The following is a 19,075-nucleotide window of genomic DNA, read 5'->3' as shown; positions in this document are numbered from 1 at the left end:
AATTTGTATAACTTAGTGACACCAAATTAAATTTACATACCTAATCATGCATATTGACAAAAACTTAATAACAAACACAACTGCTATGAGAAGGTGTCATGGGTTAATTGTCAGAAACAAGTCTCCAATTCGACTCGATCAATACAAAAATATCATTTTTTGCGTAAAAATACATAAATCGAGTGTGCATGTATCACGTATATATATCCGTGTTATTGACTAATAGAAGACCATAGTAACATTTTTTAAATCATCTATACTATTATCATATGTCACGTACTTTGAAAAAAATTGTAATTATTGATATTTTTTATCTTTATCTTAAGATTTTGAACATTTAATCAAAATAATTTTTTATTTAGATTAAAAAGTTTGTATATGTATATATAGTTCCTTTTTACATGTTAAAATTATCAAGATTCTACATATTTAAATAACTAATTATACTCGGAGATATGAATTTGAAATCCAATTCCATTATTATTTTATTGTTTACAATTAAACAATAGATCAAATTTTGAATTCATATCTTACTAGTTAAAAATTATTAATACAAATTAAAATGAATTTCGAATAATATATTAATTGAGTGAATTTGAAATTCATCATAATTATATATAAAATTGTAAGGTATGAATTTGAATTTTATATTTTTACTTCTCTCAACAAAAAAAATACACTTGAATACATTTGAAATCCAAACGCTACCTAAATAACCTGACATATTTTATACATAATGCTGTATATATATTATAATACTTATTATTATTATTTTAATAATAAACCAAACATAAATAATATATTTTAATGGAATACCGAAAAAATAACTTCAAAAAAACATTATTATTATAATAATTAACCAAATATAAATAATATATTTAAATGGATTACCGGAAAAATAACTTCTAAGAAACCTACTTTTTGGTGCATCTTTGTTAAATTATTATTTATTAAGAATCTTCGTAATACTATTTTGTCTTTTTCTTTTATTTTTTTTCCTTTAATCTAATTTTTTCAAAGTGTCGTTTAAAATTACAATTTAATATCCGTTAGTTTTAGAATTATGATATAACGCTATTTATAAATAATAATTTCAAATTATAGTAAGATCTTTCTTTCTTTTTTTTAATTAAGATATTATCAAGATTTTAATATAAATCGAGTTAATTATAAAAAGATTGTGCCGTGCATCATCATCTGAAAATTACAGTTCAGTCTTTTTCTATTTTTCATAATTATGATATGACCTCATTTAAATATAAACAATTCAAATTGTAATATGTAATAATTTCAAATTTTAGTTGGTCATTTTTTAATATTTACATTATGATAATAGCCTTATTTGAATAAAAATGAAGTTAAACATTAAAAAAATATTTACGAATGAGCAATGCATACGTCGATATACTAATATATATATACATATAAAAATATATATGTATATGTGTATGTATATGCATATGCATGGCCCTATTAGCATGTGTCTAGTAGTCACCAAACAAACATCAGCACTACAAGAACTCAACAAATTGTTCCCTAAATCAGGCAATCATTTATTGTTTCGTCAAAATATGGGCATCAAACTCCACGTCTATTCATAACCCTAATTACATGTTCTACTAAATAATCAATTATTTATCTAGGCCTTAAGCGTAAATAATCATCATCTATTAAAATGGCAAAAAAGAAAAAGAGAAAGAAAAAGAAAAAGAAGCCTTTGTATGTAATATAATTCTTACAAATATATATACACTCTGAATTTCACCAGTTAATTACAAAAAAAAAAAAAAAAAAACTCACCGCTATAATCATGAGTCGTTTTCTTGTTAGTCGGTGTTATGAATTTTTATCTGTGATACGAGTTGACATAAGCAGTAATTATCATTTTAACATAAAAATAATATTTTTTCATGAGTTATATCATGTCGAAGATCCGTATCATAACTTGACTTGTAATAAAATCTCATAAAAATTGTGTGTAACTTTATGGGCCTAAAATCTACCTGCAATCACGGGTTAGATAAACCTCTCGCCAGGTTAAATAAATGTAACAAAATGAGTGATAACGAGTGTTTAACAAACTTCTCTGGAAATATATTAATGTTTCGTAAACTTGATCAAACATCATTTTCGAGATGTTATTTCCAAAGAAAATATCATATTTTACACACACTTCAAATATGGACACTTTAATAAAAGTGTATTAGAGCTAGGGTGTAATTTACGAGACAAAGTCGATTTTTTACACGAAATGTCTTTCTATTGGAACCGATTCTTTCAGGTCTTATCAAATCACACATCGTCATTAACGATATTAATTTTATCCCACAATTAATTTTGTTAATTATAATTGAATTCGGAGCTCTCGTTTCCAATTACAGCGTTGATTTTATTCCATTGTTCACAGATGGAAGCAACCTTAATGTCGACATTTCACTGTAATTCACTTAACTGAGTTTTAGAAGTTAATGATTTCATATGTCCAATAATAAATATATTGAAATTTGGTTAAACTTATTTGACGATTATTTTGAATCTCAACTAGTTATTTTTTGTTAAACTGTGATGGATTTAAAATTCATAATATAACGAACTGATTTCAAATTCAAATCATTCAATCCAAAAGTAACATAATTGTTGTCCATGTAGCTATCTACTCTCGGGCCAATAAATTAACGCAAAAAATTTTGTGAGACTGTCTAATGAATCAATTTTGCGAGACGGATATCATATTCGGATCAACCATGAAAATGTATTATTTGTTATGTCAACAATTTTACTTGTTATTTTAAATATGGGTCAATTTGATCTGTCTCGCGTATCAAACTCTGACTCGATCGTTTGCCCCTAACATAATCAAAATTTTAGGTATTTGCTAAACAGGGAATCTATAAAATTCGAATGTCGCTTAAAAAATATGCATGATAGAGTACACTTTCAATGTGATAATACTTCGGTCGCTCATACAAGTTTTATCTCATTAATTTTATATTTGAGTTATTTTGTAAAAAGGGTCTCAAAAAGTATATTTTGACTCGCGTTTTTTTTTTATTTATTTTTATTTTTATTTTAAAAATCATGTGTCCCAATTTATGTTTATAAATAACCGAAGAGTGAATGATTTACTGGCAAGGGTCCTGGCACGTCGGTGCCGACACTTATGCCCGCCGACAGATATCACCGGAAGAATTGGGTCACAAACTTAAAATGTGGAATCCTGGCCGGGAAAATAGGGTCACCGCAGCTCGTCGGGACGCTTTCCCGTATATTAATATTTGATATTTTTGTATAAGAGTAAGAATATAATCTATAATTATTTGTGATTTTATAACAATAAATTATTCAAAAAACTCTTGTAATACGGTCTCATGAGTCAATTTTATGATACATATCTTCAATTTAGATCACATGCTAAAAATATTAGTTTTTATTGTAAATATTGATATTGTTGACTCGTCTCATGAATAAAGATCTGTGGAATCGTCTCACAAGAGACTTTCTATTAATTATTACATGATATAAGGAAATAAATAATTAGGTATTAAACAATAACTTATTTTCTTCACATTCCCAGTATTGTATATACGGAGACAAATTTAAATCCGTAAAATGAAGGGAAGTTGCCGCCTTGAGCGAAATAACAAATTTTACAATAACTCATATAAATATAATACATTTTACTCACACTTAGGAAATCTGTGTTTAAAAAAAAACAATATATATTCGTTACGTAATTAAAAAAAATATAGTTTTGAAAAAAAAATTATACTTTAGACATAAAAAATAATATTTTTCATATTGTCAGATAGGATCAGAGATCCGTCTCACAAAATTAGATCGCAAGACGGTTTCACGGGAGTTTTGTTTCGTGTAGATTAAAACCTTAATAAATAATAAGTCAAGTTTAACATTAATAACAACCAATTTAATTAGATTGATTACATGCTTGCATCAAGAACGTCTCGAACTAACCTAAAGGCTAAAATCAGGGATCAAATTTCTTATGTTCAGCATTTCGCATGCATAATAACTATTATATAAATAAGGAAGAAATTTTTGGACTGTCATTAATATTTTAATTAAATAAGTTAGAAAATAGTAAAAAAAACGTTTTTTGAATTCAATTCATACATCAAGACATCTTTTCGCGTGGATGATAAAATATTTTTTTGTTTTTATCTTTTTGTTTCATCAATCGTCTGAGATTATTTTATGCTATAACTAGAGTATTTATCTATTTATAATATTGCCAAATGTTAGTCATTTGATTAATAACATATATGTCAACTTTTATAAAAATATGAGAGACCCACACGATGTAATGATATTGGAATATATGGAAAAAAAACTCTCAGTACAGTGAATTAATTTATGTAAAATTAATTTTTTATTTATTCATGTTTAAATGGAATTCATTTATGTGAAATTTGATCCCTGAATTTGGTAATTCTGAGGGGATCCGAGCCCATCTCATAATGATCTCTAGCCCACCAAAGGATGAGGAGTCCAAGCCCACAATTCCGAGCCCACCCAGGGGTCGGATATTTCGGACCCTAACACGGCTGAGGGATGCGAAAATATGCTCATCAATAGAGAATGGACCCAATAAATGCGGAATATGGGTAAATCGAGACAAGATAAGAATAAAGTCCTAGTTAGCCGCCATCGAGCTAGAATCCTAGTGTTTGAAATCCTTTAACTTAGGTAAGGATCTATCTCGATAGAAGTTTTACCCTGGCATGAAAGCTCATCCTCTCCATATAAATATCAGGGATTGTCATACGGTTTGATTGATGGACGCTCCATTATTCACTTAACACGATTATATTGTTATATTGCACACTTAAGTTTACTCCTCGATGTGACTTAAGAATCGGAGAGGCCACGCCGAACATTCTCTCAACGCCCCCTAACCCTCTTTTCATATGTGCGAACTTCCAAAGTCCGACACGACTTGTCCAGCCGTGAATATTTGAAGAACCGCTCTCCAGACCAAACCCGAAGTAAGATTTTGGTATCATCAAAATTAATTTTAATTTTTCGCTGGAAAAAAAAATTTTTTCCCAATATTTAACATGAATTAATTTCACATAGGACTTTATGTCCCAACACAATTGTCGGAGAGAAAATTATACTGAGATATTTAGACAGTGGTCGATTTTAATCTAAAAAAGAATTTTATAAGTTTAAAATAAAATTATTTATCAAGTTTTGTATTACATCTCTTACGTTAAAGTTTAATTTTTGATAATTCATAATGTACAATGGGAATATTACAAGAAAAAATGGTTTTTTAATTCGACAAAATTTATATCAACCAACGAACTAACGAGTCAAAAATAAAAGAAACTATTAATCATGCCACATGGGGGTTCAATAGATGAGGAAGCGTTTGCGAGTTTGTATTTTATTTAAATCTAGTATATTAGATCATACGCATTTAGGATTCTAGTTGAGAAATTAATATTTTGAGTGACTACATTTGGGATTTTCTTCAACACAAAAATTTGTTTGATATCGCATCACGAATAAATTTTGTGAGATATAAAATTAATTCGATCTGATTTATTATCGTTTTAGATCGAATTGATCTGTCTCACGGAAATAGATGTGTGAGATAATCTCACAAATGACCTAATATTTCTTGAAAACTTTCAAAATAAGCTTAGTAAATGCAGTTATTTTTTTAAAAAAATCGTGGGACAATTTTCTAGGTTAAATTGAGCTTTAAATGGTGTTATATATTTTTATGAATTTAAAGAAAATAGTAGGGTTTTTTGTGATTTCGTCTCACGATTTAATATCTATGAGATGGGTAGATACCACCTATCTATCATGAAAATTTTTATTTTTGACTTAAAAAATAAAATTATTCATGAATTGAGTTGAATTTAAAATTTGTTTAACAAAATTGAACCCTGTGAGAGTATCACAATAATTTTGTGTATAAAAAAAAATACATCGATAGAACAGAATGAATGATTTATATAGTCGACCCCATTTAGCGGGATAAAGGTTGCGTGGTGTTGTCATAAAGGAAGAACGTAATAATTAAATTATTTAGTTCAAACTAAATTCAATTTAACTCCATGTTAAATATAAAATTGTTGCATATTATTATTATTAAAAAAACCACCAAAACAACAATTGGGCCCAACATTTAATCCAAAGTAGATTGAACATATTTGACCCAACTGAAATATTAAGAAGGCCCAGTTAGGTAATCCACGGTTTACCATCTTCCACTCTCTCAAATTCCGAGCTAGCTCGTGGTTCGGCCGCTGCCTTCTTTGCCGCCGAGCTCCGCCGTACGACTCGTAGGTCTTTTTAACTCTAGGTCGTCAGTTGTTCATTTTATTTTTAAATTTTTTTTTACCACGCTATTGATGGCCAATTCGACGGGGATATCATTATACGTAAATGCTTTTTGATCTGAGTTTTCAAAACGTTTATATTTTGTGGATTCGGGTTCAGATTTTTTGTGTCTCACTGTTTTTGAGGGATTCTATTCTCACTCGATGTCATTTGTATGTTTCTCCTTTTGATTCTTCTGTTGGAGAATAGGTGGGTTGAGTCGCAGGGAAAAATTAATTATTGCCGCGACCTTTTGGAGATGAATTCTCGCGAGCTTTTAATTATTCAGTGAATGGATATTGTACTTAATTGATCGAGGTTCGTGCCATTAGCAGACGAAAGATTAGCTTTCTCTTTCTTACATCCCTTAGTTTCTGCTGAGTTTATTGATGTCATAATGGCTTCGGTTGCCTTTTCCCAGGAGAAGTTTGTGGTAATTTAGTTCGATTCGGATCACATACCCATAATTTATTTGGACGCTCAGGAGATTTTTGTAGGCATCTTCCTTTAACTATGACAGATTTGGTTATCACGATCTTTTAGCAATTTTTCCATGCTTTGTTAGGTGGCAACGTCGATTATTTTAAATTTAGTTATTGGCAAAAAAAATGTTATAGCAGCAAGTGGATAAACATTCTTACATTTTGGATGTGTGAAATAAATTTTATATTTGGATGACGAGTGCAAATTATTTGCTTTTTTTGTTGATTGACGGAGGTAGAATTTGTGGAGCCCCATGTGTATGGTTCTATCTTTCAAAATTTTTGGGTGTGTTGAGAAGTGGGAGTTCATTCTTATGCAGCAACTTTGAAATTATGATGCTGTCGATTTTATGATATATGGAAATGACTACTGTTCGTATGAGTACGGATCAACCCAAGAAAGTAGAAAGTCAAGCAGTATCAGCTACAACAACCTTTCAGCATTCATCTCCAAGGTTTAAACGCTGGGGTAGAAGGACACCATTTACTAGATACGGTCTTCCAATGATCTCTCTTACTGTGCTTGGAGCTCTAGGTCTTGGGCATCTACTACAGGGCAGGTTTGTTTGAATATTAATCTGATAGAGATTCTGGTTTTGATTTATGGTGAACCAAGTATCTGTTCAACTTCGATCTATTTATTTCGTCATTATAACATTTTTTCCAGTTCTTAAGTTGAATTATCATGTGCTATTAACGTACTGAATAGTGATGAATCAATGGTGTTAGATTTTCAAGGGACAAAAAAATTCCTGGAAAGAGTGGTGTGCTTAATAAGGAAATGGAAACAAATGTTCCAAATATAGCTTGTTATTTGGGATAAATTTACAGAAATCTTGTTGTACAACTATAAGTAGTACACGGATTGTTTGCTATAGCTTAACAACTTGAGCAAGTTGTAGGCGTGATCATTTTACATGCAGGTTTAAATGAAAAACTGTTAGGTTTTGTATGGAGTTCCTTTATATTTTCTTAGGTGAATATGAAGATAAATCTTGAGCTTTTTTAGTCTTATTTGCCACATCGGCATACATATTCTTGCAATGCTATAATTTTTTAATGGAAGCCAACAAAGAACGGAAGCCTTAAAAAATATATTCATTTCCAACTAGGCCATTTTATTTTTGTCTTAGTGATAATATTTTTCATCTAATAAGTCCCAAGAGGTTGTTCCCTGTATACATCCATCACCTATATAAGAAGAGGCAAAGTAGCTGATTCTCCTTGATACTGACCCTAGAATTCGAATCTTAAACTCTTTCTCCCGAAGCCTTTTTGGTGTATTTCTTATATAAATAAACACGAGGAAAAGGGAAACAAAGTTGATTTCAATCAAACCTATTAAATGTGTGTTTGTTGGTTACTCTCCCTCAAAAAACGCAATCTTTTCACCAGATGTCAAAGAAATTTTTTGGTTCCTACTATGTCGCATTCTTTGGATATCAATACCATTTTGCTAAGAGTTCCATAGTAATTAAAAGCGTAAGTTTGTACCTCTATTTTGGTTTGATGGGGTTGAATTTCTGATTCAGCAAAGATATCGCTAAGGTGAAGGATGATCAGGAGTGGGAGATTATTGAGACAAGGAAAGCGCTGTCAAGAGCAGGACCTGTGGACGCCTATAAACCAAAACAAATTTCAATGGAAGAAGAGCTAAGGGTAACATTGCGATTCTGAGTTATTTTTGTCCTAATTATCGTGTAACTCTTATACTTTTATTACAGGTATTGCAACAAAAAGTTAACATTGATAACTATGAATACAAGAAGATTCCCAAGCCCAACGAACTTAAGCAAGGGTAGAATATAACGGCCAAACACCAGCTCCCGGGGGATCAGTCTTAGGTTCTTTAGCTGTTCGATTTCTCGAACTTGTGCAGTTTGGTTGCGTCACAAACTTCATGCATTGAAAATTGTTGTTCTTCTCGGTCGTCGGCTCATTGTTCAGTGTTACTATCGAACATTGATCTGGCTAACGATTCTGATGAATATAAAAAAATAAGCCGCACCTGTATCCTGCAGCCGCTTACGATCTTGCTTTCTGTGCCTCTGTGGTTGTAACATCACACCATTTTTCTTTGGTTAGTTCTCAAAAGTTTCATCTGCATCTTTTCTGAAGTCTGAAGAATTAAGAATTTGTAGTAGACAAATTTTAACGGCATCGTTTTACTTTGTCCAACTAAATGCAACCCATTTGTATTATAACTTATCAATTTACTACTCTCCAACTTTTTGGAACTATCAACCTCCAATGCAGATTTATCCCCTTGTTTTCTCTACTGCATCAACTTGCCTCCTACCATTTTCTATGTTAATATTAATTATTCAATTTTCCTATAAAATTAAATTTAAAAAATTATAAAAATATTTGATTAACGTAAGTTAGATCAATCAATTATTTGAAGTAGTATTAAAATCTAACACAATTTTTAAAACAAATAAAATAATATTTGACTTTTAAAACACATTTTGTAATAGTAAATTTAATTATATAAGGGCAGGTTTTTATTAGAATGACATTTAATTTAGATCCATAATATATTATTGTTATGGATTTTTCCACCGGAAATTAAAAATAGTTTTACTTCATCACACTCGATTACATTAAAGTCTTTGTTCGCAATAATAATCTATTATACTATTATCATGGAAGAGCACAAAATAATAATCACTTTAGTCTCTTGGTGTGTTTTATGTTGTTGTTCCTGTAATACCCTTATAAATAACTATTTTATTCATCATTTTGATTTTTTCCCCTACAATTTTCTAGGATTCTTATTTCAACAAATTAATAACACACCAAATTAATTTTTAGTATTAAATTTTTTTAAAAAAATATGATATATATTGGTTTATTACGAGAAAAAAACATACATAAATTTTTTTTATGAAACAAAGATATACCAACACGATATTTATATGAAAATAAAATTACAGATGTACGCATGCGGCATGCGTGCAAGAATCGTGAGTAATAATAATAATAATATAATTACCATTACTTTATTATTAAGTTTGAGATCATCAAAATAATTAACTTTTGGTGTTATGGTTTGTTTTAATATTTATATATATTAATAAAGTGTTAAAATTTTAGTGCAAATCACGTATAGCTTAGTGGATAGAGTATTTGTTTTCTAAACATCAAGTTGTACGTTATATTCTTATTTTGATCTTTTTTTCCTTTCTTTTTCTATTTAGTTTTTAATTCATACATCTATATTATCTCTACTATATTATTAAGTGTGAAACATTTAGAGTAACTACGTTAGATGACATCAAAATATTTAATTCTATAATTATCTTTCTTACTCTGCTAAAAATCTCCTTAAGTCACTCATATTTTACATAGAAAAAAATCTAAACAAAACTTTATTTTTAAATTGAACAAATCTTCTAAATTGAAAATAATTTCATATTAATTGTTTAGTATTATTTGATCAAATTAAAAATAATAATAACACACGCAATGCATGTGCATATTTTACTAGTCAAAATTATAGTGTAGTGCTCACTATGTTTTATAATTATATTTTGATTCTTATTTCAATATAATCACTATTTTTTATAAATACATTTTGATTCTCATTTAAATATAATTAAATGAATTATAAAAAATACATGTGCACCAGTTATTATTAATAAGGAATAAACAAAGACAATAACAGGCCTAAAGCCGAAGTAGATTAAAAACCAGGCGGGCTGGCACACTAGAAGGGCCCAATTAGGAAATCCATTATAACCAATAATAAGTCAGTCCCAGTCAAATCCCAAGCAGCTCTTATTGTCCGCCGCTGAGCTCCGCCGTACGACTCGTGAGGCCTTTCTTCTTCTAATTTTCCGTTGATTGTGATTAAGGGTTAGGGATTAAAAATCGAGGATGGTTTCGGACTATATATGTTAATTATACTTGAATGTTTTTTATTTGAGTTTGTAGACCTCTGATATTTGATCTCATTTCGATCTCTTTTCTCACCCTTCAGTGTTATCTCTGCCTGTGTCTTAAAATTCAATGATTCGTTGATTTTTGATGTGATATGGTTGCTGTCAATGATTTTTTGATATTTTCTCATCAACGTTTATGTATTCACCAAGTTTTTTAGCGACATTTTAAGGAACCAACCTGTATAATATTTGGGAACAGAAAGTAAACTACCTAAAAATTTTCTTCTTCAGAGAAGTTATACCATTACGTTAAGTTGCATTGACCTTTATTAGACATTTGATCCAAGAAAATATGGCTGCGATTACAGCAAATATTTACAGTGTGTCACACAAGTTTTCAAAACACCCATGAAGATTAAAGGGGCCTTGAGCTAGAGCCACGGGGTTGATACTCATGTGGATTGATTTCAAACATAATGGTCCAAGAGCTCATTTATTCATCTCCAAATAAATATTAGCAAATTATTTATAATTCGAGCTTGAGCCTGACGTTTAGGATGTTATTAATTTTTGGCGTGACCACATTCTCGACATTCAAATTCTTCATGCTTCATTGTTGCATTCACGCAGATATAAATTAAGAGTTAGAAAATGGGGAAATCAGCAACCACAAACGATGCTCGAGCACTTTTTCAATCTCTCCTGTCTGCATACTCAGCTACGCCCACCAATCTGAAGGTGTCCTTTCTCTCTCTCTATCCTCTTGGAACATTTTGTGTTTACAATGATGCTATACTTACATATTTGAGTATTTTTTTTATAGAATCTTTAAGTGATTGTACTACAACTATTTTCAGATCATCGACATTTACATTGTGTTCGCAGTCGTCACTGCTGTGATTCAGGTGACAGTCCGTGGTCGCATATAAATCTATAACCAGTGTTTGAATTCTGAGAACCTTTTGTAAAGTTTTGTAGATTTCATGATTGACCAGCTGTGATTGGATGTGGTATTTTATTTATGAACTTATTTGTACCTAGCTTTTCAATCAATGTTGACCTATAACTTTATAAGGTTGTAACAGCCTCTTGATTTATGATCACCTCAGAAATTGGAGGGTCTGTGCGAATCAATCTAAAATATTTCTTTGGTGTTGTTGTTTTTGGCAATCTCGGGGTCAATTGGCATGTTGTAGTGATTGAAGGCCATCACTCAACTGTTTTAGAAGCCCGAATCTGGCAGTGGTAATAGAAATTTTCAAACTTGGTTAATTTAGTTTGGTGCATAGGTTAAGCATGTTCTGAAAAAAAATTATAACGTAAAAAGTTAGAGAAAATTAGTTTGGTAATAGATGTTATAGTTACCCAACACCAATCATTTTGATTTCGGTGTGTGCCATTATTGTAATTTTTTATTTGATGTTTACCCAGTTTTGAGAACCGCTGACCTTTACATAGAAAGCAGATATAGTTTATATGTTTTGTTAATTTTTTAGTCCAAGGTTGGTTGTATATTTTGGTGTTCATACCTAACTTAGTAGAATTGCTTGTGTGAATCCTAATATGACTACTGGCCTTCAGGTCATAGCTACCAGTTTAATGTTTTTCATCCCTCGTTTACATTTTTCATGAGATCTCCAATTTTTTGTTGACCCAACCGTCTTTATAGACCTCTAGTGGCATGACTTTCTAATACTAATACACACAATTGTCACTTTTCTAACATTATCTTCGTAAGAAAATTCTTTTGTATAGTCCTCGCCTAGCTGGTTTACTTGACCATGTGGTCTAAAACAAGTCACATTTTCCTTTTTCTGGGTTTTAAAATTTGTTTAGTTGCGACGTGGTTATATTAGACAAAAAATGCTACAACTGGCTATATTTAAGAAGCTTTTGTTGTATGTGCGAGCATCATCGTACCTAAGGAATCCATCAAAGTATTCACAAGTTCATATCCTGTAATTACATCATAATATTTGATGTTTGATTCTTCTCTTGTGCATTTTCTCGTGGAAAATCACCCTCATCACATTTCTGTTTATCTGGTTTGTCTATCATTTTCCAAATTCAAGAAGGTAAAAAGCCGTCACTCTCTTTTGTGAATGCTGATATTAGGTAGTTTACATGGCTGTCGTCGGATCTTTCCCATTCAACTCCTTTCTTTCTGGTGTGCTTTCATGTGTAGGGACTGCTGTCCTTGCCGGTAAGTTGAACTTCTCGTTTCCTTTCTATTGCAATAGATTTTACTAGTTTTTGGGAAAAGTTGGCATGTGATTTTTGGGAAGGGGACTTTGTGCGAATTTACATGGATCCCTTGCACTCCCCACACAGTTCGATGATACCAGCTCTTGTGTTCCCTATGCTGATATTTTTATCAGCATGTGAGGAGCTGTATAACTGAATGTTGGCATTTTCTTGTAACAGTTAGTCTTCGAATTCAGGTGAACAAAGAAAATAAGGAATTCAAGGTAAAAACTTTCTAGAAAATGGTCCTCTGACATCACGTCTTGTTTCATTTTGATTGTTTACATGCCGTGTCCAAAACTTGCAGGATTTACCTCCAGAACGGGCTTTCGCTGATTTTGTACTCTGTAACTTGGTACTTCATCTGGTGATTATGAACTTCCTAGGATAACTATGTGTTCGGTGAGATGCCTATTTTGTACTCTGTAACTCAGTACTTCATCTGGTGATCACGAACTTCCTGGGATAACTGTGTTCGGTGAGATCCCTATACATTTGACTGCAATTGGTTTCTATACTGAGCAAGAGTTCCTATTTGTAGTCTTGAAGAACGTCTTCTACAGAACATTTAACAGATTCTGAATCATTCTGCTTTTTTAGCATCGACTTTACTGAGAATTTTAGAAATATTGAGCTGTCTTTTCTTATTCGATTTTCTGTTCAACCGCGTAGAAGAGAAGAATTAAAAATATACCGCTACATGTGTGAAATTCCAAAGAGCCCGTTGCAGGAAAAACCCACTGTATAAATGGTTATTTTGAAGGAAAAAAAAATGAGAACAAAAAACTATGTTGTTCGGATTAGTTTAAATTTCGGAAAAAAGGTTAAAAATAAGTGTTTTTCATGCATTTGATTTGAAGTTGGATATTTTGCGATTCACAATAGTATGGCTCATATTTTATCCGAGTCGAGTCGAATTCTAAACAATTCTTTATGGACTGACCCTAACAACAACAATCACAGCTTCACGTTTTTAATATTGCACACTTGACAAGTAGAATAATAATTGTCAATTCATCTCTTTACTTTAAAGTGTGCGTGATGATTATGTTAACTGGAATGATGATGTAAATTTGCACGAACCAGCAAATATACCATACAAAAATCCAACCACTTACTGGAAAAGTTAAGGTGCAGAAGATATAGGTATGGATGGGCAGAGAAAACACAAATTAAAAAACGATGGAAAAGCAACTTTTGTCTTCAAAGTTAAGTCGTTTTTTAAAGATAAATAAATTAAGTACATATACAGCTGTGATTCAAACCCCCCACCACTTCAAATTTCAAAGACACCAAAAATCTAACGAACACTCAATTTGCACACCAAACACCATATATTGTTGATCATGATTATATATTAAGTTTATGATTTAATATAATTAAATAGCTTAATTCTATTTAAATATGCAAAAATAATTTTATGAATGCTTTATTATATATTTAAAAGATATATTTATTCAACATGTTTTGCAATTTAAAAAAAAAATTTGTGCTTATAATCAAGTTGCTTTAAGGTATTTGAACACATTATTTCTGGATTTTAATGAATCACATTGCTGCATTCTCTTATGTAACAATACAATGAAGCCTTATCCTCACAAACCAACTAATACCCATTTATCTCATACATAAACCATATATCCTTACATCATCTACATCACCCCCAACGATGACACGGCTAACAAAAAGTTATCAGCTAATTCCCTTTACTTCCCCCAATAGATATTGTTACACTTTCTACAAAGTTTATTTCTTTACACAAGTAGTACACAAAAAGTATTTTAAGACAAAAAAATATCCTTGTTTCTCTACCAGACCCACCCAAAACAATAACTCAAAGAGCCACACGAGACGAAGAAAAGACGACGTTATAGGGATGCTTAACAGTGATTAATGCTTCTCATGCCACTACCTTGGTTTTGGTTGTGCTGCAAATGACCACACTGGTCGTAGAATCCTTTGGGTCGAAGGGCTAGCCAACAATGTAGCCTGAGAACGAGTAAGCATTTCTACCATTGATGGGGTTTGATAAACCTGGAGTAGGCTCGAACCATCTGTAGAATCACCTCTAGCTGTTGCTCGTTGCCAGGAATGAGAGCTCAATCCTGACAGAATATACGCTCTTCCTGATGCCTCGTATACATGTCTACTGGCCATTCTCTCTTGCATTTCTTTAAGCTCAGCATCAAGAGCAACACAGAGTTTGTCTTGAGACTTAGCTGATGCAGTTTCCGACAAATCTTTTCGGCAGTTCTCAAGTACAGAGACAGCGCCAGCCAGATCCCCGTTTTCAGCTGCAGTTCGTGCTTGTGCCATTGCTTCTGCTGCTTGGACCCTGTTTTGCTGCCTGTCCACTTCAATTGAGACATTCTCTTGCATGACAGCTTCAGTTCTCTCGATTCTTACTTCTTCGCCTTCCAAGGTCACCATTTCTTTGGTCAAGGGGTCACTGTATGTACACATTACCCTCAGCAATGATGTTTCATTGCCTGACACCTCAGCAGGGACATTAATTGAAACGAGAAAGTCTCTCTCCTCGTCAGCATATAGATCTCCGATGTCAATATATCCATTACGTTGATCGGGTGACACACGACTAGGGTAGCTTCCAGCTTTTAAGAATCCAAGATGGATTCTTGGGTCCACAGACTCTATCTTTACCTGCAAATTTTTTACCAAGACGCTCAAAAGACCACCAATGCACTGTGCAAATGCATCCTGGATAACCCCTTCAGTTTCGATGAAAGAAAATGTCCCTCCTGAAATCTCAGAAATTGAATGCATTGATGATGCATCGTGATCAGCACCAAAGCCAAATGTATGAACTGGAATCTTGAAACCTGAGCTCTCTTCAGCGAGAACAGGCGAAGGAAGGAGCAACTGGTAATTTGGTTGATTTTGATTGCCAACACCATTAGTAACTGTATATGTATCCTGCCCATCAGATAATAATATTATACTGGCAACTGGGTTCTTTTCTCTTCGATCCTCCATTATTTTGGCCCCCTGTCTCAGACCGTCAGCAATGTTCGTTCCTCCATTGGCAACCAAAGAATTAACAGCTTGAAGGGCAAGCTGCCGCCCTGTTTCAGACATCCTACGAAGAGGAAATAGGCGTCTAGCCGTTGAAGAGAAGGCAATGACTGCCAATCTATCATTTGGACCAAGATTCTGAATAACAAAACCCATTGCCCGTTTTAGCAAGGCAAGCTTTGTACCTGCCATACTTCCACTGATGTCAAGAACCGTGACAAGATCAACCGAAGCACGGGGTGTGTGAGATATTTGGGGCAAACTAGCGTCGTTCTTGCCGGGATTGAGCCAGCTATTTGAACAAGGAGCTTTAATATGAAGTAGGACAGTAAAGTTTTCCAAAGCACTCGACTGTGGAGCAGCTGGAACTTCCGTAAATGTTTTAATTGTGACTTTTGTTACATCATCACAATATATGGGCAGCATGTTTGACGTGTTTTTCTCAAAAGAATGAATTTCATCATCAAGTGCCTCATCATCATTGAAGACTGATGGCTCAAGGGTCTGAAACAGCGGCCCGGCATGTCGTGTTGAATCCGAACGACGTGGTGGCAACCGACGGAGAACTGTCATCGCAGCATTATCCTGGGGCCAGTCAACTGGATTAATTCTCGCTTTTCCCACCTGTGTGTCTGAGTTGGGGCCTTGTAAGGGAATCTCTTTCCACTTTGCTCTGCAGACTGGGCAAATTTGGTTTCCATGTTTCACATTTGAAGCGATGCAGTGGAAATGAAAAGAATGTGAACATTCCGCAGTAAATATAGCATGGCCGTCCCCTCGTCTCATTGATGCCAAACATATAGAGCAGGTCTTCTGAAAAGTGGAAAGTGGAAAGAAATTGGGATGAGGCGGCCCGTAACGATAAACAAAGATTTGGTTTATAAATATTCAAATATCAAAAGAAACAATTATTGACTATAAGTTCCAAATACAATACCAAACAATAGCATCCAAATTAGAGAAGTGATTGTTAATACACGGGTTGCAGCAACTAGGAGTTGTATCAGATTAACTTCAGATCACGTACAAATCAATAGTGAAGAACAACTAACTGGAACTTCAGAATTCCTTGCTGCTCTTCCCAAGTTCAAGACTTAAAAATAGGTGTTTAAAAATGTCATACGATTCAAAAGAACATGACCAAAGACACGATCGCTCTGGCTACATAGAAAACCAAATGGTCTCGGACTTGTGTCCATCTCCTGCACAATCACACGCAATCACACCGCCTAAATGCAGCAACATGGAAAATACCACATAGAAATCAGCCCTGTGAAGGTCTCCAAGACTTTCATTGTAGCAGATTTTCCATTCTTTCAGCTACCGTATACATCAATCTACTCAAACCCTCCGATGCAGCAAGAAACATAAAACATAAGACATAAGCCCCCATCCCAACAAACACATACAGAAAAACGTACCAACACAAGAATTCACACTGTCACATGAAAAATTAAAGATATAAAATAATCCAAAGAAATAAGCCAAACCTTGGAAGAAGATCTACTCAAGCTCTTGGAAAGCCTCAGCCTATTCGAACTTGGCGTAGATGGCGCAGTGACCCAGTCTCCTGAAGGCGATAGCAAGGCGGCGTCCGACCGCCTCTCAGACGGCTGTGGAGAAGCTTCATCATCATCGTCAGCTAAATGATTTCTTGAACTATAAACACACATATTCAATCCAAGGGCCAGCTTTACTTTCCTCCATTTACTCCCCATTTCAAATTATAGATGCACAGAAAAACCCACCAAAACAAGATAATTCAAGCCCAAAAGTGAGAACTTTTCAAGAAAAACGAAGGGAAAGGCATGCACTTGAAATGAAATTACCCTAAACAAGCACCAAAAATAGAAAATCACAGAAACGAAAGGTATGGCTAGTTCTTGAAATGGGATTCGCCTAAAAAAAGTATTAAAATGGAAAACAACTCAAAACAAGGAAGAACAAAAAAGTGGGATGAAGGGGGTCGAACTTTTCCGTGCTTTCAGAAGAAATAACACACACACAGCTATATAACAAAGATGGTAGGGGTGTGGATCTTGGTCTATCTTCCAGCTAGCTGATGACAAATAAAATCCAAGAAATTAGACAAATGGGATGATTATGGAGAATGAGCTGACCTTCGCTGTTTTAGCTTTGTTACGACTTTATTTGATTGCGGTGTGGAGCTGATTTTGACCTTGCATATGCTTTTGTCTCTTACAATTTCTTAAAGTCTTTTTTTCTTTTCTTTTTTTTTTTCCATTTTAACTCTAAAATATATACATGTATAAAAAAAATTCTCATAATTAAATTAAACTATAAAATATAAATATCTTTATATCTTCTTAGATGGCATGTAATTTAGTATTTTTAACAAGTTTTTTTAGATATTATTGTATTCGAAGATATTTGAAAACACTTACGTAAACGTATGTCGTCTCAAAAGTCTTTTTTGATGTATCATTATGATTTAAGCATAGAAGACAGATCTATTTGATTCAAAAGTCTTTTTTGATGTATCATTATGATTTAAGCATACAAGACAGATCTATTTGATTGATTTGATATTTGAATATTTCATTTTCTTATGAATATGTCCCGTATATCTGTATTATCGTGTTTCCGTAATATAGCGCATAACTACAAGTGTGTGTGATTAGTGGGTTTAATATTTTATTGATCATCCACTTATCTGCTTGATGTTCTATTCTAGAAATCATTTGAATATTGAATTCTTCCAAGTGGATAGTGAAATAATTCTACACAAGTAATGCTCACATTCATCATCACTTCGTGGAAAAATTGGTTACATTTGAAGCTTGATCGGATTTATGGAGTGGAAAGAAGAAATAAAAATTATAGTTAAAATCATAGTGGTTCACAAAGCTTAAATTTTAGAGTAAGTCTTTTGTGAAATGGTCTCACGAATCTGTGAGACGGGTCAACCCTACCGATATTCACAATAAAAAATAATATTCTTAGTATAAAAAGTAATATTTTTTCATTGATGACCCAAATAAGAGATCTGTCTCACAAAATACGACCCGTGAGACCGTCTCACACAATTTTTTGCCTAAATTTTATCATTTTCCCTGA

At 32.8% G+C, this 19,075-nt stretch overlaps 4 protein-coding genes across 10 annotated transcripts in view; 2 read left to right on the top strand and 2 right to left on the bottom strand.

The window, feature by feature from the left end:
* The window catches only part of LOC140982401 (uncharacterized), a 47,008-nt gene extending 33,270 nt beyond the window's left edge, over positions 1-13,738 (bottom strand). The window contains exon 1 of the mRNA XM_073448882.1: positions 13,726-13,738. The gene's annotated coding sequence lies outside the window, so the exon portion shown is untranslated. The remainder of the gene's footprint in view (positions 1-13,725) is intronic.
* On the top strand, positions 6,179-8,942 carry LOC140982403 (uncharacterized). 4 transcript variants are annotated; one of them, XM_073448891.1, is made up of 5 exons: positions 6,235-6,317; positions 6,565-6,672; positions 7,157-7,396; positions 8,369-8,495; positions 8,561-8,942. In XM_073448891.1, the coding sequence occupies exons 3-5, from the start codon at positions 7,194-7,196 to the stop codon at positions 8,636-8,638; spliced, it is 408 nt and encodes a 135-aa protein (XP_073304992.1). In that variant the 5' UTR covers positions 6,235-6,317; positions 6,565-6,672; positions 7,157-7,193; the 3' UTR covers positions 8,639-8,942. The 4 variants fall into 4 exon arrangements, with proteins under 4 accessions (XP_073304990.1, XP_073304993.1, XP_073304992.1 ...); XM_073448889.1 differs by lacking the exon at positions 6,565-6,672 and having other exon boundaries at positions 6,179-6,317; XM_073448892.1 differs by lacking the exon at positions 6,565-6,672 and having other exon boundaries at positions 6,181-6,308.
* Positions 6,289-13,563, top strand: LOC140982404 (dolichyl-diphosphooligosaccharide--protein glycosyltransferase subunit DAD1). 3 transcript variants are annotated; one of them, XM_073448896.1, is made up of 6 exons: positions 6,289-6,320; positions 11,349-11,458; positions 11,578-11,625; positions 12,836-12,923; positions 13,145-13,188; positions 13,272-13,563. In XM_073448896.1, exons 2-6 carry the CDS (start codon positions 11,372-11,374, stop codon positions 13,353-13,355), a joined length of 351 nt encoding a protein of 116 aa, XP_073304997.1. In that variant the 5' UTR covers positions 6,289-6,320; positions 11,349-11,371; the 3' UTR covers positions 13,356-13,563. The 3 variants fall into 3 exon arrangements, with proteins under 3 accessions (XP_073304997.1, XP_073304995.1, XP_073304996.1); XM_073448894.1 differs by lacking the exon at positions 6,289-6,320 and adding an exon at positions 10,522-10,655 and having other exon boundaries at positions 11,351-11,458; XM_073448895.1 differs by lacking the exon at positions 6,289-6,320 and adding an exon at positions 10,537-10,650 and having other exon boundaries at positions 11,351-11,458.
* Positions 13,739-14,500: 762 nt separating the features above from the next.
* Positions 14,501-18,175, bottom strand: LOC140982567 (E3 ubiquitin-protein ligase WAV3-like). 2 transcript variants are annotated; one of them, XM_073449127.1, is made up of 2 exons: positions 16,935-17,073; positions 14,501-16,810 (listed from the first exon to the last, which is right to left on the bottom strand). In XM_073449127.1, exon 2 carries the CDS (start codon positions 16,781-16,783, stop codon positions 14,873-14,875), a length of 1,911 nt encoding a protein of 636 aa, XP_073305228.1. In that variant the 5' UTR covers positions 16,784-16,810; positions 16,935-17,073; the 3' UTR covers positions 14,501-14,872. The 2 variants fall into 2 exon arrangements, with proteins under 2 accessions (XP_073305228.1, XP_073305227.1); XM_073449126.1 differs by lacking the exon at positions 16,935-17,073 and adding an exon at positions 17,488-18,175 and having other exon boundaries at positions 14,504-16,810.
* Between the last annotated feature and the right edge of the window lie 900 nt (positions 18,176-19,075).

The sequence above is a fragment of the Primulina huaijiensis genome, chromosome 8 (assembly GCF_012295235.1).
Source record: "Primulina huaijiensis isolate GDHJ02 chromosome 8, ASM1229523v2, whole genome shotgun sequence".
Taxonomy (NCBI): domain Eukaryota; kingdom Viridiplantae; phylum Streptophyta; class Magnoliopsida; order Lamiales; family Gesneriaceae; genus Primulina; species Primulina huaijiensis.
The sequence above is the reverse complement of the archived record's forward strand: the minus strand, read 5'-3'. Positions and strand labels throughout refer to the sequence as shown.